The sequence below is a fragment of the Phyllostomus discolor genome, chromosome 5 (genome assembly GCF_004126475.2).
Source record: "Phyllostomus discolor isolate MPI-MPIP mPhyDis1 chromosome 5, mPhyDis1.pri.v3, whole genome shotgun sequence".
Lineage (NCBI taxonomy): Eukaryota > Metazoa > Chordata > Mammalia > Chiroptera > Phyllostomidae > Phyllostomus > Phyllostomus discolor.
In genome coordinates, this window is record NC_040907.2 from 155,066,342 (window position 1) to 155,088,002 (window position 21,661).

At 44.5% G+C, this 21,661-nt stretch overlaps 1 protein-coding gene across 6 annotated transcripts in view; it reads right to left on the reverse strand.

Annotated features, from left to right (window-relative positions):
• Nucleotides 1-5,248: 5,248 nt before the first annotated feature.
• NT5C2 (5'-nucleotidase, cytosolic II) overlaps nucleotides 5,249-21,661 on the reverse strand; it is a 147,609-nt gene continuing 131,196 nt past the window's right edge. For 5 of the 6 annotated variants that reach the window (XM_028511871.2, XM_036027236.1, XM_028511870.2 and 2 more), the window contains 14 exons: nucleotides 21,417-21,512; nucleotides 16,638-16,729; nucleotides 16,442-16,499; nucleotides 15,313-15,406; nucleotides 14,861-14,914; nucleotides 13,265-13,348; nucleotides 12,187-12,228; nucleotides 10,999-11,106; nucleotides 10,648-10,714; nucleotides 9,781-9,951; nucleotides 8,353-8,404; nucleotides 8,174-8,234; nucleotides 7,844-8,020; nucleotides 5,249-6,155 (listed from right to left, as the gene is read on the reverse strand). In XM_028511871.2, coding sequence (XP_028367672.1) covers nucleotides 5,925-6,155; nucleotides 7,844-8,020; nucleotides 8,174-8,234; nucleotides 8,353-8,404; nucleotides 9,781-9,951; nucleotides 10,648-10,714; nucleotides 10,999-11,106; nucleotides 12,187-12,228; nucleotides 13,265-13,348; nucleotides 14,861-14,914; nucleotides 15,313-15,406; nucleotides 16,442-16,499; nucleotides 16,638-16,729; nucleotides 21,417-21,512 — 1,387 coding nt within the window. In that variant the 3' untranslated portion in view covers nucleotides 5,249-5,924. Of the gene's footprint in view, nucleotides 6,156-7,843; nucleotides 8,021-8,173; nucleotides 8,235-8,352; nucleotides 8,405-9,780; nucleotides 9,952-10,647; nucleotides 10,715-10,998; nucleotides 11,107-12,186; nucleotides 12,229-13,264; nucleotides 13,349-14,860; nucleotides 14,915-15,312; nucleotides 15,407-16,131; nucleotides 16,239-16,441; nucleotides 16,500-16,637; nucleotides 16,730-21,416; nucleotides 21,513-21,661 lie in introns of those variants that run through there. The other variant, XM_036027238.1, reaches the window with a different exon arrangement.

The window sequence follows — 21,661 nt, forward strand, 5'->3', positions numbered from 1 at the left end:
GCCTTCACTCACTGTATCATAGTGTACATTCGATGCTTTTCAGCAGCGGAGTCTTCTGAACACAGTATTCTGAGCTGTGCACAGAAACCTAAAGCACAAGTGACATGTATAGGTTTCACGAGCTGATTGTCATAATGAGTGCATTTTATAATTCAAATGATGTTGTAGATTTACAGTCGCTCCTATTTATTTTGTACCAATTTATTTGTAAATTTTGTGATTGTTTTAAAAGGTTTTTGTTCATTTCTATTCTATTTAGATAAACGATTTCCTGTCCACCCTCCTAGCAAACGTGTGTTCCCTCTCTCCCGCTCACCTGTACAACACTGGCCTGGGCTGCTGCCCAGCTGCCGGGCTCTACGGGTGGGGAAGTTGGAGGCTGGTTGTCAGCACGGACACACGGCGGAGCATTTCCTTCGCACAGACACCACAAAGTCGCGTGTTTAAGAGAAGTGGGTGCTGAGAACTGTGCGTCCAACTTACAGCCCGATGCAGCCAATTCCAGGGGGTGGCCCTTTGCAAGGATCGTATCAGTTTATTCCCCCATCAGTTTATTTTAGGGACACTGAGGGTATCTGAATTTGCCCCTGAAATTAGCTGCTTAGTCACTAATAACACACAGGTCAGCTGGGCAAGTATCTAAGCTGATTTTTTGTAGGCAAGACCAAAGGCCTCATCTAAGCCTCTCAGTTGGTCAGCTAGTTCTGGAAGATGGAAATGGCTCTGTGGAGCCTCCTGTGCTGCATGAAGCTGAGGGAGGAGCCGGGGTGCAGCAGGCCCAGAGGGCTCACCCCAAGTTAAGAATGCCGGGCGTCAGCACAGTGAATCACGTTCTGGTGCCCTTCAGGACCCAGTGGGCGCCCCACGTTCCCTGCCGTCCCAGTGCGTGGTCCACATGGTCTTCCACCACCACTTCCTGTTGAGGCTTCTGCTGCCTCTCCCCCCCTCACTCACTCACCAGACCCTGAGGATCTTCTGGTCGAAGCCCCGCAGCCCCTCTGCCGTCCACTCCCAGCCCGCATCTTTGTGGGGTCCCTTGTTCTTCCACTCTGAGTCTCTATTTTCAGTGAAGAACTGCTGACGAGATTGGCTTGAGACACTGCCTGACTTAACCACCAACCCACCTCCCCCATCATTACCCCCAGCTTTTTGAAAGTAGAAGGTAAACCTATATTTCAGAGAAATGTTACCTTCCTGGGAGCCTCCCTGCTTTCCTGGGATGCAGAGCAATAGGCAAGCAGGGCCCAGGGAAGGAACGTCTCCAGCACATCCACACCCAGTTGGCTGCTTGGTTTTCCGGCTTTGCTCACTTTGTCTAGGGGCGTCCTGAGCTCAAATCAGGACATTCTCGAGGAAAACGGGCAAATTTTCCTACTGTGAGATGAGGCTTTCCTAAGCTGTCTGCGCCCACGGAGTACCCACGTGTTGGTTCATCGCTGAGCTCTATGGTGAGAACAGCTCTGGGGTTTCTAGTTCATGTGACAAACCGCACTCCCCAGGAGTGTGTCTGCACAGCACTCCTGAGGCCAGGCGGTGCCCAGGGGTTCTTGTAGGGACAGTGAGTGGTGCAAACTGAATGACCTTTTCATAGCTCCATTTCTGAAAACTTACTTGATATTTTCTAAAGGTAATTCATCTTAATAGAGGTGATTCCTTATTGAGGCCAGAAAACTGAATTAGGTAGCTAAGTAACCTTTTGCTTTCTTTAACTTTTATCACTTCCTCTCTCAGATCCTCACATCTGTGCTTTTATTTTCAAGAAGTGTCAGAATGAAGGATTGCTTACAGGGCCCTCTGTGTGGCATTCTGGAGCCTGATCTCTCTCCTGGTGGATGACTGCAAGGGCTAAGGACACAAAGGAGACTCAGCTGCCAGAATTCTTTGTTACAGTGCTTTCCTGCTCGAGTGCTAACGCTCAGTGGGCCAACCTAAGACGGGACTTTTTAGCTTCCCTACCACAGTTCTGCTGCATCATGGGTTTGAGGGCAGCAGGCCCTAACATGAACTTACTTGCTTCAGAATACCCACCTACAAGTCAAAGGTTACCTCTGCTGAGAATCCTCTCTCAAACACTGGACATTGAACAAACATGTTTTTTTGTTGGGAGGGTTTGCTTGGCAAGTCCTCTTTCCCAGTATTGCAGGAGCTTGTGAGACTTGAAAGGGCTGTCCTTATCGTTCATGGGAAGAACGTGCACTCGGCTGCTTGGGCTCCACTGTGCGTGGTGAGGTTTATCTTGGCCCAGATGTGTCAGGCCTTGTCTACAGCCCTGGCTAGACGTGCCTTTGGGGAGAGGAGAGCTCAAAGGGAGAGCAGGCGTTTGGGGCATATTTGTACCTAATTTGGATCATGAAGCAATCCGTCTAATCCACTAAAAATTACTTTTTTCTAGTAATAAAATGGAGCAAAGCTATCTTCTTTGGTGGACCAGGTCAAAAACCAGTCATTTTGTTTTAAATTGTAAAATACAGATGATGACCTAGACTTGCAGTACCAGCATAAGCAAGCTCGAGATGAACTGCTCTGTTTCCTTGGGAGTATTTTATGTCAAAGCTCTTCAAAGGGACTTAAACTACTGTGTATATTTTGTCCTTGAAATTACATACCTTTGTTGCAACAAATCAGATAGTTATGGCCTTGGAATGGAGACACCGTGTCTGAGGACAGGGGAGAACGGCTGAGACCGCCAGGTTAAGTAGAAAGGGTGCATCGTTTGGTGAACAAGTGCATTCTTTTTTTGACTTGTTTCTGCGCTGCCTGCACACTCAGCAGCAAGGACAGTGTGTGGTGCCGCTCCCGTCAGGGGCAGTCAGGCCGGGGCCTCAGGCTCCTGCGTAGCCCAGCTCCACTCCCTGGCTGCTGGGCGTGTGTGTGCTGCGCGAGTGCTCACTGAGGGAAGAGCCCTTTCTCTTCTGTTTTCAAGACTGCTCAGAGAGCTCCCCAGTACAGAGTTTGTTCCCAGGGTCTCCTTAGGTTGCATATCACTGGAAACTGTTCCATTTGAGGAAAAGCTTGAAGAGCTCTGCTCTAGTCACCAAGAAAGAATGTCATGAGAAACCTAAGTGCTGAGACATAAATCCCTAAACCAAGTGAGGCGCGGGGCCCTCAGCTATATGGCAACGGCCAGGCCACAGCTAGCGTGTTTCCCACCATCGAGGATGGAATAGTTTCCATGCCGTGGAATGTGGGCAAGGCTCCCACCCTTGATGCAGACCCAGGTATGCAGTTGTTCGTCTGGCTATTTGTGGTGCCCAAGCAGGGTATTTTTAAATGCTCTTAGCAGCCTTGGAAAAAAAAGCAAGGCTTTCAACTTGTTGACAAAGTATTTCTTAAGTAAATAAATCTGATTTAGAAATATCTGAGCATGGACGAAGTACTTTTAAATTTGACATGTCACCGCCCGCGGCTTTGGAGTAGTTGCTTAAAAACAATACCAGCACGACCAAAGGGTCTGTAGCTGTAAGTTATTCTAGTTCTAAGAACCACTTCTCCTGAAAGTGCCTAGGAAGGGTACCCTGAGGAACTTACTTTCTTATTTTAGGTCTCAGCAGAGCTACCCGTAGGGTAGGAGGAAATCTAAGGTAGGAACCAACTTTTCTGAAATACACCACCCGGGCAGGAACAGCCGTTTCAGGAGAGGAACGTACGAGTGTACGGGGCGAGTCTTCTCGCAGAGGAACCCAGCGGGGCTGCACCGTGCGGTGCCTGACCCCGCTGCGGGGCGGGGCGGGGTTCCCGTTAGCCTCTGCGTGCCCTGAGACTGGGAGTTCAGCCTGACACCCGGTACTTTACAAAGCCTGAACACTGTTTTCCAAATACCGGGGAAAGAAATCCTGAAAAGAGTTGGGAGACCTGTCTGCTCACAGTCTAAAATGCCTCAGGTTTTGTTGTGGTTTTTCTAAGGGTGGGGAATTACACATTTTAAGCCCAGCTTCCTTTAACTCCTGGCCACAGAGACACGCGCCCTCGTGCTTTAGTGCGCCTGCCCTCGGCCCATCCGATCCCCAGCAGCACTGACGGAGAAGCAACGCTCTGTCTGGGTCTCAGACACTCACGGAGTCTGAGCTCCTTAAAATACTCCGGTGACCCTGGAGAAGGCCGCAGCGAGCAGTTAAGTCTTCCCCGTTCCAGTCGTGTTCTCCACTCCCCAGTCCTCGGCCCACTGCCAGAGACACACCTGACTAAAGAGGCACTATCACCTAGCTCTGACGCGGACAGCACCAAAAGCGTGGTAGGTTAAAGCAAAGTGCTCGTGCGGTCCTTGCTGTAAAAGGGAAGGTATGGAAGTTTTTTTATTGTAAGTTAGCTCTGTAGTCATAATAACCCATTTAGAAATTCGCTGGCTTTGAGATGATTTAAGAGAATGTCAAACTGGGCAACATCTCTGTCTGGAGAGGAATAACTGGGGTGACCATAAACCCATTTTCTAAAATTTAAAGCAAGACAGTGTTTGGTTGTTGATGTGACCTGGTGTAGAGCCACAGATACTAAAAGTGGTGAGGTATTAGGGCCTTGGCTAAATTACTGTTTCCTACTAAAATGAATTTTTAAAAAGGGGGAAAAAAAATCTTACCTTATAGTCCCGTACCAAAAAACTTTCCATGAGAAAATCAAGGCCTATGTAAGTGCTACAACTTTAACCACTAACCAGTCACGCCAAACTTGCCTTCTTCTGAGACCGTGTCAAACTGATGTCCCTGAGTTACACCTGAACCCAACCGCAGTTACAGCTGTGCTACAACAGAGGGATCCAAGCCAGTGTTAGAAATACCGTGTTTATTGAATTCTAGAGCAGCTAAGCTACCCGCCCAAGTCGAGCAACGACAATGAGAACAGAAGAGTACATGGAGGTAAAGTGAGAGTCTACACCGCCGTTCGGAACGCGCTGCCGCGCACTGCACTGGGAGGGAGGCCGGCCGGCCCCTGCCGTGCGCAGCAGCGGGCCGCACCGACCATGCTCCGGCGCAGTGCAGCCGGGCTTGCAGAGCCCACTCCCCATCTTCCACTGCTCGACCCCAAAATGCAGCCTTCAGCTCTGGAGGACACTGAGGGCTGGGATGGGGCGACACGGGCCACACAGCACAGCCCACACTAATGGATTTCACTCCGTTATGCTGTAATACAAGTAGTTTCCTTTCCTTTTTGTGGCTTGCTCCTTTGTCCTCTTTCAGCTAAATTCACTTTACAGATTTACACCAGATGAGAAAAAGATTGTTGTTTTTTTTTTGTTGGAGGAGAGAGGGGGACATTGTTGGAGGAGAGAGGGGGACATTTTTGGTATCAATTACAGAAATGTAGAAACAGATGAAGACTTCTGCCTCAAAATGAAATCGTGCAGTGCACTCCAGATCAGCTACGCAGCAAGCAGAGGACACTTTCGCAAAGCCGGCGGCAGACCACAGCCTCACCAGTCGCTGAGGACACTGAGACAGAAGCTTGTAAAAGGAACCTGGCAGAAGACACGTCTGATCATGGAAACCATGTGTTTCTCCAGTGACGCCCAGAGCTACGTGACGCACTGAAAAGATGGGTTTGGGAGGAAGAGCACAGTTTGTAACAAAACAGCACTTGGGGGTCCCCTCTCCACCCTCCTCCTTCCACTGCAGACCCCCCAGCACACCAATGGTGAGACAGGGCCACAAGCCACGCCAGAGCCGCCTGCACGCAGCTCAGCCGGCGCTACCGTTGCTTCTCCCGGTGCGGATTCCATGACAACTCGGAACCACCGGTGCAGAGTGCAGACACACGGAACTAAAACAAGTACCTCCCTACGGTTAGAACGTCTTAAGGTCTTCAGAAACTTTTCAGATAACACCTTTAATGCAGTGCCCCCCTCCCGCCAGAACCCAGACAGGGACATGGTCTGCTCCTGTGAGTCCTGCCAGGACGTGTTTAATGGGTGCTCAGGGTTTTGGTTTTCTTCCTTATTCTTCTTCCTCCTCCTCATCATCGTCTTCATCATGGCAGTGTGTGATTTCCTGGGGGGCCAGCGGGAAGAGGTTGGGGGGTTTAATCTCACTAATCGACCGTGTCAACTGGTGCCGCTTGTAGTCAGTATCTTTAAAATCCACCGAAGTGCGGTTCCGGGTGGCGAGGGGGGACTCCACCTCGTTGATGTCCACGTGCGTGTGCTCCACCGTGGACTCGTGAGGCATCTGGAACAAAGCCAGGAGTTCAGAGAGCAGGTGGAGAGAAGCCACTGTTTCCCAAATCCTAACTCCTCTCCCTCATTTTAATACTTCAAAGGTGCTCTAATATTCTATCACAGAACTCCAGTCAGTCCCCTGCATCATTAAGAACATTATAAACCTTCATGATCTTTCTTTTGATTAATGACACTTAAAAAGTTTTCCACTCCCAAGGTTGTTCCATGTTGTGTGCAAAAAGAGCATGTCCATTTCCACAGGCTTCAGCAGTCTGGATGCCACCAGCTGGCCAGGCAACCCGCAGTCTGCTGCCAGTGCTGGGCTTTTCTAAAGCATGCGCCCACCCAGTCCTACCACACAGGTGTCGAGCGTGAACCAGCCCACCAGCAAATGCGTCTCCACCTGCAGCCCAGAGGTGACGGGATGCTCATGAGGCTGCGGATTGTACAGCGGGTGGCCGCGCTGCCCCACACCTTGCATTTTACAGTCTCCGCCAGCAGATAACATTAAAGCGTTGACTGAGTTCCAATCTACTTTTCAAGTAATGCCTTCGTGAGCTTTCCACTGTGAAGCTTTAGTGTTTGGTAGAAGAGGTCTAACGATCCGCTGCTTGCCTGCTGCATACAGACCCCTTTCCGAATCGGCCCCACAACCAGTGAACACACTGGTGCTCCTCCCTCAGCTGAAGCTGATCTTAGCGTTCCGGCCTTTGACCACTTTTTATTTGTCCATCTTCTCCAGCTGTAACCGACAGTGTTCCTTCCCAACCCACCTTCCCGAGAGGACTGCTCCACAGTGAGCTGTTTACCCTTTTTCCCCGCTCTCCCTTAGAAATCAGATGAAATTCACCACCAGAACTTGTAGGACAAAGCCTTCCCCTTCAGTTTATTTCTTCGTGCCTAAACTTTTTGGAAACAGTCAAGATCTACTGGGCAAATACCAACAGGAAGCTTTACTGTTTGACTTGTTTCACTGGTTAAAAACAGGGTCCACTTCGCTGCTGAGTGACCATTACATGAACATAATTCTCAGCAGCGAGCCAGCCCACACAGCTCACTAATTCTTGAGGCTTTGGTTCTTTTAAAAGATCTTTGGTCTCATGTTTCCACTTTCCAGCAAAACTTTAAAATGCTCCTTGACTACAGTCACTCGGGTTCCAGGAAAGCAGTGGCAGCTGCGCGCACAGAGCTGGGAAGCCTCCTGACTTCCCTGTCGCCATAGTTACCGTCCTCTCCCTCCTGAGGGGGCCGTGCGCAGAGACCAGAGGCCAAGGCAGTTTAGGCACGGAAGCGTCTCCCTGGAACTCCCTGAAAGCTGCGTGTCCTCTTTCTCCTCAACCCTCAAAACTGTGCCCAGGCCATTTACTACAGCCTGAAGCTGGGTAACATGAGAAAGAAGAGATCCTTATTATTTCACAGCAAAAACAGTCCTAGAACATAAGAATATTTAGTACTAACAAAAGAGGAAAGTCTTCACTATTCAAACAGCCTGCATTGGTCGATTTTAGAGTAAAGTTATACCCTGTAACATTCTATCTTGATGATACTTTCTCAAAGATTCCTTTTTATGCAACTTACCCCTTGGGCTTTGCCCATCAGAAAGGAATAATCCAGACCCTCCTGTGCAGATCTGGTTGCAGACCTCAGCTCGAAGAGTATCTTAACTACAAACAGTAGCTCAAAGCGGTACCAACTCACCAAGACGTGGGCCGCCCTGAAGAGGTAGCTGAAGGGGTAGTAGAGCAGGTTGATGAAAGAGGCTGCGTAGAGGTCGGCATAGCGCATCACCTGGCTGGCAAAGAGGGTCTGCCGGGAGCCACTGCGGAACAGGCTCCCCATCATCCCATAGCACATGTCCATGTCATGAGTCACTTTCTAAAACAAAGAACAAGAGTGAGTGTCAACTCATTTTAAAAAAACACTTATTGAGTACTGGCTATGTGCCAGTCCCTGTACAAAATCAAAAATACGAAAATCACTTCAACTTTATTCTGCGAGTTTTCTCCCGAATCCCGCTGGGATGGATACCTTAATGCGCCTCTGGATGGAGCTGATGTCGGGGCGCTCATTGCTGCTGCTGTCCAGGTGCCTGCAGACAGAAGACCCAGTGCCAATCTCCAGAAAGGACACCGCTTATGCCCAGGCGACTCCCAAAAAGGCCCATGGGTTTCAGGGGATAAAACTTTAAAATTAGGAAAAAAACTTACTTGTAGAGTTCAGCCAAGAAAATATCCAAGCTCTGAAGTTCTTCAAAAAGTGCTAGTTAAGGTTTGGACGAAAGAGGAAAATATTTTAAGTGAAATAAAAAGCACCCAGTTTTAAACTACTGCTGAGATTGAATGACATGGTTGCAGATATGACTAAAGAATAAAACCATGGGTGAATCATAAAATAACTTCCTTCTCCCCCTTCAAGAAGACCCTCGGCCCCCCGCTGCCTGCAATCTGGCGGCAGACAAACACTGCGATGTTCTCTTTAACTGCCTTCTTCCCACTGAAACGTCACTGACCACAGCTCTGCTTCCGCTAGATGCTGAGTCTTCTACACTGACAAAGTGCCAGTTCACCCGGTGTCTTAGGTGTGTCAGCAAAGCAAATATTAACACAGAATGAGGTGACTTGTCCAGAGTTATGAGTGTAGGAAACAGAGCCAAATCAACTAGATACCTAATGCTTCACAGGTGGGAAGCTGAAAATGTGGATGAAAGGCTAGCAAGAAAATCCCACCGGTAAGTGGGAACAGTACCAACAGCCAGCATCAGCTGCGTGCTTCCCTGCACTCGGACTCCCCAGGAGAATTAGGCCTTAATGTAATCTCTGTATATAACAAACTGTCTTTATCTGCCATCTCGGGGATAACAGAAGGTCATTTCATCATGTTCTCTGTCCTGTGGGTCAGATGAGGAGCTGTGGCTGAGAAGAGCTGTTACTTGTCTCTTGTTTATACACATGTCACCTCAGTTAAGTCTCATCGGCTTTATGAGGTAGTTGGTGTTATCCTCATTTTCACATTTGAGGAAACGGAGGCAAAGGGTGACTCAGTGGCTGGCCTGGGGGCACGCAGGTGTTGCCTTTCACCGTACTGGGTGAGGCTGGCTAGCACTGGTCCAAGAACTTGTGTGTCAACTGTCCTCAGGTCACTAAACCCACAGCTCACGTTTGGTGCCCACAGCGTAACTCAGTTCAGAGAATGGGGTGTGGCCCCATTCTCTGCTCCTCAGAAGAGCGAGTGAAAAACACCAGGAGGTGGTTAACACGGAGAGCCCTCAATGCCCCGGACTCACAGACAGGAGCCGGCAGCAGAGAGACAGGAGCTGGCAGCACGGCTGGACTAACGGGACTGCAGAGGGGCTCACGGGTTGGCTGTCCCAGTAATAGAACTCGGGGCGTAACGTTTTGTACTTAAAGGGGATCAAGAAGAAACTGAGCAAGATAACCTCTCACATTTCCTCAAATTCCGGACTTCTGTGAACTATCTGGCTATCCGGGAAGAAGGCTGGCAAACATCAGGGCCCATCTGTTGGCCCCTCTGAGCCCTACATACGAGGTGATGGCGCACGGAAGAGGACCGACTCACGGCCAGTCACGCACATGGACTGGCCGTGCCAAAGATCTACGCAGTGAGTAGCTCCTTACAGCTCTTATCAGTCCAGACGTGAAGCTCCTGTGCAAGCTCAGGAATCACCAAGAAAGTTCGCCACCCTTGTCGTTTCTTTGATTTTAAAATGTCCCCAAAAATGTGATCTCCAATATACAAAATATCCTTGCCCTTGGCTCCCAACAGATCACATATTGTATCAGATGAACCTGAAACGACAGAACAAACAATGAGAAAACAAAAATGTCCCATATTAAAAAACCAGCATTCCCAGTGCCACAGCCAGCAAATGCTGTGCTGCTTAATTTTATTCTTACAATTATGTGAGGAACACTCTAGAGAAAGGCCTCACCTTTCTTAAAGACAAAGACCCACAATTGTCTTTTTATCATTCTTTTTATTGCCTCTAAGACAAAACCTTCAGCTCCCGTGTGGTGACCAGAGCTCTTGGTCACCAAATCCGAAAGCAACAGCCCTGCGTGTCGCAGCGTCAGTGACAGCTGCAACCCACAGAAGCGTCACCGCTGTTTCTCATCACGAATGTGCCATTAAGTTGGCTGTGTTCAAACGTTTCTCACACCAACAAAATACGTATCTGTCTGCAGGGGCTCCTTGAGGACCCCTGAGAACCATCCCAAATGATTCCAGAACACTGAGAAAAAGCCTCAAATAGGTCAAAGAAAGGTGAGGGTACAACAGATCCAAAGATTCGCTAGGACAGACTAACAACTTCTCAAGCCCCTTCTCCTGGACTCCGGTGGCACTGGGAGGTGACTGAAGTATTCGCCTTCAGCAGGTGACACCTTCAGAGCACTAAAGGGTAGATGTGCCGCTAGGCCAGGAGGACCTCCATGCTTTCGTGGTAAGGCCTGAGCGCAGACACTACCGGGAAACCTGCAACTCACCTCCTGAGTACACGATGCCATGCTGTAAAGGGCCTGTGTAGGTGCCGATTTTCAGCTTGCCAGTTTTCTGTGAGAAGAGAATATGGCCCTTGTAACTCTTCATCATTCATCACAATCTCTACCCAAAATGCTACTTGGCTAGGCAACCAAATGAAAGGCACTCTTAAGTTATATACATATATATTTTTTAATTATTTGGCTATCAATTAACACAAAAAGTCTTAGAATAATTTTAAAAGAGAAACACAGCTCAGTAGTTCAAAATGCCTGTTTCCTTAGGGAGAGTGTGCACGGGGGAAGGGCAGACAGGCAGGGCAGCGCACTAGCAGAGACACCACCCGCCCAACTTACAGTGTCCACTTGACGCAGCACAGTGCCCTCTCCGAAGAAAAGCGGTTTGCGTGCATCCACCAGGATCAGGTCGAAGTAAGACTGCCACGGCCGATGGGAGCTCCCAGGCTGAGCGGGGAGAAACAGCAAAAGCTGAAACATCACTCCCAACCCTAAGGCACTAACATTTAATCTCACTCAGATGCAAGAAATGTAGAAATACTAAGTATAATCAGAGGATCCCACTATTTTATTAAAAACATATTGTATCTAATAATCTCTACTACATTTTTAATCATTTCATCTACTTATTTCACAGAGACTTAATATATGAAAGAAAGTGTGCTGACACCTGAAATGGGCTACAAGAGTGAGCTCAGGGGGTGCTAAAGAGAGATTCCAATCGATACCCAAGAGACAAATTGAGAGAGAGAGGCGGATAAGCATCAGAACTGAAGTACACAGACTGGCACGCAACTACGAGGAGATTTTACTGGCTAAGACCTCGGACTGATGGTTTAGGTACACAGTGGCCTTTGGCTCAGACTGCGTGCGGGCTAACCACAGCACTAACATAAAAGTCATGCCCATTAACATTATTTCCATCCTGAAACTGAGCCACGGCGTTGACCTTTTAAGGTCAAGTTGAAGAGCAATGAATGCCGTGTTTTTGGATGATCTCAAAATAGGGATTTACTGATACTTATTCAAAGAAAGCATAGTATTAAAATCCCACAAGTATGTGATTAAACTGCAATGGATATTCCTTAAACCTAAGTGCAGCTGTACTGCAGATACAAAGACTTCTCTGCTAAATATCAAGGTTAACTGTTCCCTTAGCACAGAACTCATCAATAACTAATAGCAGACTCTAGAAGTTGTCAGGAATGTACATATTTTCTCTGTTTCTTTCCATCAGTTATCTTCCTCAACCTGAAAATACCAAACCTAGTAACTCTGCAGAGAAGTCCTTGGGCATCAAGTTGTTCTGATCCCACCCTACTAAATGCCACATGGATATCTCTTTCATTTCTGCTACTAGGTTTCAGATTGTGAGCAACTTTCAATTATAACAGCACTGCCATTTATTTCTCATGTTAATGAGGATTCCCGAATGGGTCCTGGCCCATTCCTTCATGTCCACATTCCAGGCTGATTAAATGCATTCATTATTACTAAAGCAATGGTCTAGTAATTTATATAGAGTACCTTGGGGCCATGTGGGAAATCAAACAGGTAAGTCATAATTTTCTGGAAAAAAAATCCAATATAAGGTTCAAATAATACTTCTACAAAAGATATAAAACAGTACTAAAAAAGAATCACACACAAGCTTTTCATAAGACAAGTCTTTTTCAATATAGGATTCATCACATTCTCATTTCCTCTGAAGTTTACGAAATCATGGCCGTGAGAGCCAGAAGTGAATGCTCCATCATAACAAAGAAACATACAAAGGCTTCTGGCATTCTCAGAAGGACACGAATTTCTTCCAGGAGATGGTTTTGCAGAGATTCACCCACACATCCCTACCCAATTCTCCTACTTCACTGGAACACATTTTTGGAGGCAAGAGTCTTTCAAGGTTAAGAGCACAGAGAAAACGAATGCCTCACAAGAAATAACATACTTTGGCCTTTTTACTACTCTGCATAGACCAACCAAGCCATTGAACCGCTGACTTTGTAAAACTGCTTATTCCAAATCACCAGGTTTCAAAGTCAAGATTTTACATAAAGAGGATTGGGAAGCACTGAGCTTCTTGCTAGTACTATGAATTTGTAACTATCTTAGCAAAAGTAAGATGAGGTTAAAGAGTTCAATCAGCTTTTCTACATACTTTAATCATGGCAAAGAACATCTGCGTTAAGCGGCGGTAAATTTTGAGGGCCAAGAATCAAAACAGCTTTGCACCATCTATTGCTGTCTGGCTCCCGACAGCAGGGAGGGAGACCACGTGCAACAAAAGGGGTGACTTAAGTTTCATAAATGATTTGTCAAAGAGACACAGAAGCCATTTTGATCAGCACAAATGCTTCAAATAACCCCCAAATTAAAATGTTCAAGTAGTTAACTGCAATCAGGGAAAATAGTCAAATATTTAGAAAAACCTGTCCATCACTCTAATGTAGCCCTTATGCTATATATTTTTGCTCTTTCCACTGCTTTCAAATGAAATAGTAAAAACGACCCTTAATACACTATGATCTTCTTCCTTGTTATCTTCACAGTTCTTTAGGCCAAAATAATTCCTCTGTATAAACAAATATGAATATTAAGCACTTACATCTGTATATTTATAGTCACTGTTGGTGGCAAGAAATACTTTCCCTACTTCCTTCATCCGGCTCAGAAGCAAAGGCAGTTTTCCCTGAAATGTAACATAATGATGAGTCAAACAATAAAACACAAACACATATTCATTTACTGTGGAGCAGTCACGTACTGGACTTTTGTCCACTTAAGTAAGAACGGGAATGCCCTGTAAGGGTTGGTTGGATGATTACAAGATTTTGGCATTTAGAAGATCACATTATCACTGTGCATAAATTAAGTATTAACACATGTAATATACAAGGTGTATTTTAAGATATAAATTTTATATATAAAGTGATACATATAAATGAGTATATGCTCACTAAAAGCATACCCCTACCTTCCTCATGTCTGCCTCAGGAAAGAGTCCGATTTACCTTGTAATCTTACTATGTGAATTAGATGTGTTAGAGATCACATCAGGAGAAGCTGATTTTAAACATCACCAGCAAAATCCTCTACATGCAGAGCGTCGGATACAGCTTCACCATACACACTCTCACTTAAACAAACACCCCGCAGAACTGAAACGGCAGGTGCAGGTTACGGTCCAGAAATGTGCAGATGCATACGGAATTCTAACCCTCATACAACCAGAGAGAAGAGCAGAGTTTTCCTTCTCTCACAGTAAATGGGTTCCTTTCCTTAAAGTCCCTGGAGCTCTCCCAAACCCCTCAGTGTTCTTTTTGAAACAACAAGGATTGGGGTGAGAGTGGAAACAGGAGGTACAAAGACTGAAAACAGTAAATAATCTTTATCAAAGTACTTTGGGAAAACATTGCATAATGCTACCTTTCCTCTGTAAGAAAAGGAAGTATGTGTGTATGTTTACATTTTAGTTTGAAATAATTTCAGGCTTAAAGAAAAGTTGTGAAAACAGTAGAGGGTCCCATACACCCTTCATCCAGCTTCCCTTACTATTAACGTCCTACATAACCACAGCACAGGTACCAAAACTAAGGAACTAACACTGACACAACACTATTAACTGAACTACAGATCTTTCTGATTTTTACCAAGTTTTCCACTAGTGCCTTTTAAGGTATTTAAAACCTCCTTTATTATTCCCTGTTGATAGGTTAAAGACAATATAAATAAGTTGCATATATATACATTTTCTTAGACAGTCTAACACAGTGGTTATGATTTGGGTTACTAACTAATTGTATGGATTTGGCCAAGTTATTTAACCCCTGTATTCCTCAGTTTATTCATCTATGAAGCAGAGGTAACGATACCTACACCTAATTCAGGGTAAAAAAAAATGAAACAGGGCAGTGCATGTAATCACTCAGCACACGGGCGTGCACACAGTAACCCCTCCAGCCGCCAATCAGAGCGATGGGGATGAATGGAACACTGGGTCTTCCTGCCCACCCACAGACAGCAAAAACCATACCAACACCTGTGTTCTGGCTAAAACTCTGGGTAATTGTACTTGGCATATATTATGCCAAGACAAAGGAACACCTTCCCTTGTGCATTTTGTTATAAATAGGCTTGTTATTGTATTTGTTTCCCTAACAGGTAAAACAAGCTATCGTGTAGATTTCCCCTTATTACTCACATCTTTGACGACATATTTCTCAAGATTTTCAACTGTCTTTTCCTTCAGGGAGCCCTAGGGGAAGAAAAGGGAAAAAAGAAAAGAACAAAACCAGTTTTTAACAGCTTGTAAGACAAACTGTGTCTACTATCAACCCAGGTGCATCAAAGTATTCACCAGAAAGGAAGAGCAGGTACATGGGGTCAGGCCAGAGCAAACTGGCATGTGCGATTTGCTGCAACTCTGCCTCCAAAATGTATTTAAAACACAAAACTATTTTATTTTAAACTAGAAATCAAAAGGCATCTCATATTTTATTAGTACAATTTGTAGTAAATCCATGGGTTTTTTTGTTTTTGTTCTTTTGCTTTTTACGGAGAGAAATCCTGCCCTGTCTGCACTGGGGAGTTACTGTCAGACCACGTAAAACACACGTCAGTGAGAAAGCAGGCGCAGCAGCAGCTCCCAGGTACCTTGTAATGAACCCAGTCCACGGCGTCCCTCACGTCCTGGAACATGCTGCGGTAAGACATGAAGAGGTCCCCGTCTTTAAAGCCTGTCTCGCAGCTACAGAAAGATGAAAAGAACATGACGGGGAATCCACAGGAGGGCAAATAAGATATCACACTTGCCCAGGGACCCAAAGTTTCCATTATCACATGGATAAAGGTGCTGGCTAATTAGAAAAATAATACCCTCTAATGAAAAGTCATTCTGATCACCAGAGATGACTATGGTGTTCAGTGGAATACGGTAACCGTGAACAAATGCAAAGTGATAGAATAGACTGAATGGAAGCTAAAAGGCCAGCTGCAAAAATACCACGTTCCTTTAGTCATCACTTTTAAGAAACAGGTTCCCATCAAAGAAACATTTAAAAGTTAAAACTGATTATTTAAGTTCTCTCCACCCTGACTTTTCTGATGTTGTCTCTGAACACAAAGGAACTGCCTGTTTTCTATTCAGCTCAGTGGCTCGGTGCTCTACTGAAGTCAGTGCCTTGAAGTGGGCAAGACCTGAAGAGACAGGAAGTTAGCAAATTCTGGCGCACATGGCTGAACTTTCGGCAGTGGTTACATAACTCCCAGAAAGAAGAGGATAACTTGCTTGAGATTTAAGCGAAATTTTACTTCAGGGAAGATAAATGGTATTTATCCCCCAATCAAAGCTTGCTGGGTGGGCCTGGGAATGAAACTAGATTACTGTCCCCGAATGGCTCTTGGGTAGCTGCTGTGAAATGAGTAGGGGGGTTTTAGTGCAATTCTGTCTGGACAGATAATCAACACACAAACCTCCCACTCAGTTGTCACAATTAGCACCTCTGCAGGCCGTCTTCATTCCCAGGAGAAGCCAATCAGAAGTGGTCCCTTCCAAACGGCAGCGTACTGGCAAGGAGAGGGGCCGGGCCGAGGGGAGAGGAGAGCCCGCATGGAGCTGCTGGTGCTGTCCCATCTCTCTCGGGCTGGCAATGAGGCATCTCTCACTAGCACTAAATTCACTTCGGAAAAGCAGAAAAGACCTACAATGGCCAGTTCTCTAAAACCCTGCACATTAATTTTTTTTTAAAAAATCAATTGGAAAAAAATTATAGTATATACATACCTGGTATATCTGGGACAATTAGTAAAAAAATCTACTAGGCAGGCCAACAGGTAGGTCTCTGAAAAATGAAGAATAGATATTCATAAGCTATGAGTGAAAGAATTCAAACTTATTTTATCTATCTTCCTTGAGCAAAGACAAATAATCTTGGGAAGAGGAGAAAGCATCAGCATATAAAAGCATAGAATGAGTCTACCTGGTAGGTTGAATAGTGTATTCAGAATGTAAAATCTTTCAGTGTCATCTCGTTGGATGAATTTATTTGGATACTGCTCTCTAGTTTCTGGTCTGAAAGAAAAAAATGTAATTAATACTCAGAAAACTAACATTGTAGTAACTGTGAGATATATTCATCACTCAAAAATTCATTCAAATATTCTGATGGCTACATGCACGGCAGATTTCCAAATATTACACATGAAGATACACAAGTTCTGGTTCCTGCCCTTAGAAAGTTTTCAGTCTGGTAAGGGACAATTACAGCAAGGCAAAAACCCTAATTCCACAACCACACAAGAACGGTGCAAAGAGCTATAAGAAAACTGAGGAAGGGGAGACCATTTCAACTTGGGGTTGAGAAAGATAAATGTGGGAGCGAGGAGAGCAAAATCTAGGGAGGTTTCCTGGAAGTGGCGGCGTGTAAGCTGGTCCTTAAAACCTAGACAGACCAATTCAGACACTAGTCCAATTTGCGGAGAGACAGGGGCAGAGAAAAATAAAACTAAAGATAAACTGAGGCCGATTGTGTCATTGTTCTCATGCGTTGCTCAAGGGCAAGAGAGCATCACTGACAATGTTTAAGCAGCAGGATAAAACCAGCAAAACCGAATTGTAAAAATATTAAATCAGCTGCAGTTTTAGGATAAAATGGAAAAACAGATGTGATAACTGCAAAAATAGCTACAAATTCTTCCTATCTCTTCGTAATATGACTTTGTGGTTCCTCCGATTATGAAACTGTGCCCTTGAATACAGCCTTGAACAGCAATATACAAGAGACTTCGAAAACACTCATGCACCGGGGATTGCCCACCCCTGCTGCACCTGGACCTCCGAGGCCACTGTGGGACCGACAGTGAGCTGGCCTGCCGGAGGGGAAAGGCTGCATGTGGAAATGAGGCACCCTAGCCAACAGCCTGCCAACTGTCAGATGAGAGACCATTCCAGATCAGCTGAGAAAGCCCAGAACTGTCCAGCTGACTCTCAAAATTTTGAGCTAAATGAAATGATCATTGTTTAAACTATTAAGTTCTGAAGTGATTTATTATGCAGCAAAAGCTAACTGACACAGAGATAAAAGGCCACAAAATCAGGGAAGTGGTTATCGCTGCAGTCCAGGTGAGAGCAGCAGGGGCCTATTCTAGAGTGGGGGCAAAGGCAATCAAAGGGAAGAATGTACTCAAGAGAGACTGTCAAAGCGAAACGAACAAGACCAGGCATCTGACTGGATGTGGCAGATGAGGAACATAAACATCAAAGATTATGATGTTCAATAAAAAAATAAAGATAATGATGTTTACAGTAAGGTGTCTCTCAGATGGTGGTGGTTCCATGAACAGAAATATGAAACTGGATCAGGAGTGGATGTAAGAATTTTATTTTAGACACACTAAGCTCAAAGTAAAAGACTTTTACAGGCATTTAGAAACACAGGTCAAGATCTGAAAACAGCAATCCAGACTTGAGAGATGACATCTGTGCACGGGCAGCACGCGAAGTCACGAAGACGGCTGGAACGGAGGAGAGCACGCGCACGCACAAAGACAGAGAAGACTGAGAACATAAGCATGGAGGACACTTAAGGTTTAAAAGAAAAAAAGCCAGTGAAACAGAAGTTGTTCGAGATGCACGAGAGAGCCCTGAAGAGTGAAATGGGACACCGTGAAAAGATGGACAGGACAGTATTAATAAAAATATTACAGAGAAACTGAAAGGGAGAAAAACTAAACTATAAAATGTACAATTCTGAGGGTGAATTTATGGAGCTAATTAATCTAAATAAAGAACATCACATTTAGGGGCCCTGGCTGGCGTAGCTCAGTGGATTGAGCGTGGGCTGGGAACCAAAGTGTCCCAGGTTCGATTCCCAGCCAGGGTACATTCCTGGGTTGCAGGCCATAAACCCCAGCAACCGCACATTGATCTATCTATCTATCTATCTATCTCTATCTCCTTCCCTTCCCTCTCTAAAAAGAAATAAATAAAATCTTAAAAAAAAAAAAAAAAAAAAAAAAAAAAAAATCACATTTAAAGAGTAACCTGGGTCAATTCCTGGTTGAGTTTGTTAACTACAAATGGCATTAAGTTCTAGTTAGGAATATGAAATCGTATTGTTTCCTGTCTGTCACTCCTCTGAAATAAAGTTCCAATAAAGAGTAACTTTGGAGAAGACCTCATTTTCTAGCCTTCCAAGATTTTCTATAATGAAAACTAAGGTCAACGGGAATAGCAGTGATATGCTTGCTTCAGTCAGGTCTGGTAGGATGACACTGTCCCTTCAGATGTACCTTCCTATTCCCGCCATCATTAAAGAGTACTTTTTTAAAATAGGGGATAGGTAACAGTTATTAGGCAATTAGAACCCAAACTGACTTATAAATAAGTTAATAAATCATGCTAATATATCTTTTAATAAAAATTAATTTGGGGGAGGTAATGTATCACACAAGAAGGAATGCTAGACTACTGCTAATTTTCTGCAACCCGTGGAATAAAGATTTGATCTCAATATTATCCTATGCTAAAAACTTGAAAAGCCTTTGCCACTGTCCAAAACAGAGTCCTCAATTCATTGGCCAGGCGTGTAAGGTGCTACCTGCTAGAGCCCCTAACACCCCCTCTAGCCTGGCCTGCCACAAACTGCAGTGACCCCCCTCACTCATCTTCCATATTCAGCCTTTTTTCTTCTCCACGGATTTTTCCTCTGACTCTGAAAGACTGTGCAGTGCCAGGTGCTGGCGGAATGATTTGAATGGCTCTGCATTTATTCCTAAGTGACTTACTGTTGAAACACTACTACATGTATTTCCAAAGGAACTATTTGGAAACATTACTGGCTTAGTTGGGGGAAGGAAGAAGGCCTGTGGGTCTGAGTTGGTAAATCCACCAGTTGTACTAATTTACAGAACTGCTTCTCTTCCTTTTCTACTCTGACTACCCCTCCCCCAACAACACAGAAACCCCTTTTCAGACATTAATAAATAGAATGTTGGTTCATCTTCACTGAGATTCTGAATTACAGCGACAATATCCATACGTAAAATAGCTTAGGTTGCTAGTGCTATATTATCACTTTATGTTCTAAATCCTGCAACCGGGTAACTCATGGATTTTGAACAAACCCCGCATGGGAGGCACAGTAAAGAAGAGCAGAGATAACAGTGAAAGAAAGGCCTGTCCAGGTGTGTCAAGATGGGGTCCTTACTTCACACTTTCCACACTTACATACTTGGAAATCTCTGAGCTGATGAAACGCCAGCTGAAGAGTCTTGCATAAGATGCTTCAGTTCTAAGTGGGGTTTTAATGTGGCCTCAGATTTAAAGAAAACTCTAGTACAGTTTCAATTAATTTGTGCCTCTTATCACAAATGTATTTAGCAAAAACACATTGCCTCTTTAACTAAATTTCAATGTCGACTGTGTGGTTTTGACTACTTTGCCATTGAGAATAATACGCAGCAAAGTTACATGGGAGACTGACACATAACCCGCTTGGGTTTTAAGAGTTGCTCTGCCCCTAATACACGTCACTGATAAATTAGGGAGTGCAAGAGTGGAGAAGTGCGTGACTATAAAGCCACAATTACAGAAGTTGTCAAATGGCTGTACTGTGATTTCTAAAGAGAAAATTGGGATGTTTCACCAAAAACACTAGACACTAAATTTTATCTGCTGTTACTAGGGTGGAAAGTCCAAATTGGTAAGAATAGTGGAAATATGCTAATTATGAAAATAAAGCTTATTGTTTTAAATATGATCGCCCTGCATTCATTTTTAACCCCATGTTTTAAAAAAATTAACACCATAATCAAATACTGAAGCTATTCATTAGAATGTTTTAAAAAATGTTATTAGTTGCTAAAAATCTTAATCATTTACACTGTTGTAGTTTTAAATTTTTCAAAGCACTTTTATGTACATACCTATTCAAAGCAGCTACCTGAGAAGTGCATTGAAAGGAATATAAAAATCTTAGAATTTCAAATAAGGCAAAGTACCTACAGTTTTTTGAGGGGCAAGTTTCAAGATTAGCTTTGTTGGATGCTGTACCATTAGACAGCATTTATTTTTTTAAAAGGTTCTATTTATTTATTTTTAGAGAGAGAGGAAGGGAGGGAGAAAGAGGGGGAGAAAAACATCAATGTGAGAGAGAAACACTGAACAGTTGCCTCTCGCACCCCAACCAGGGACTAAACCACAACCTAGGCATATACCCCGACTGTGAATTGAACCAACAACCTTTCACTCTGAAGGACAACACCCAACCAACTGCGCCACACAGGTCAGGGCAAAAAGCACTTATTTTAAACAAAATGTAACTGCTAACTATATTTGTATGTCAGTTTGGGTCTCAAATGCCTAATACATAATTGTTAAGTATCCTTATGTTAAAAATTGCTCTTTAATAATTAAAAAAATAGGGCCCTGGGTAGTGGCTCAGTGGACTGAGTGCCGGCCTGCAAACCAAAGCATCACTAGTTTGATTCCCAGTCAGGGTACATGCCTGGGTTTCAGGCCAGGTCCCCGTGGGGGCACATGAGAGGCAACCACACATTGATGTTTCTCTCCCTCTCTTTCTCCCTCCCTTCATCTATCTCTAAAGATAAATAAAATCTTTTTTAAAAAAGTATCTTGCTTAAAAAATAAAAAATAGGAAAATAAAGTATATTAAACCTAGGGAGACACTGTTATCTTCATATTGTTTGACTAAAACAAAAAACACTAGAAAGAGGCTAAAAGTTCCCTTTGTACTCACCCCCTTATGAAGTTAAATCCATGTGCGCAGACCAAGAGGTTTCCATAGGCATCAACTTTCAAAAGATTTCCATATAACGTATCAAAGACAAGTCCCCTATGTGAAAATGAAAACATGAATATTGCAAAGTAATGCAGGCAACAGTCTTACATTCCTCAATCGCCATGAACCAAACTCATCCTCATTCACCTGAGACTAAAGTAGGTAAATGAAATCTTAAAAAACTAATCCCACAGCAACTAAAA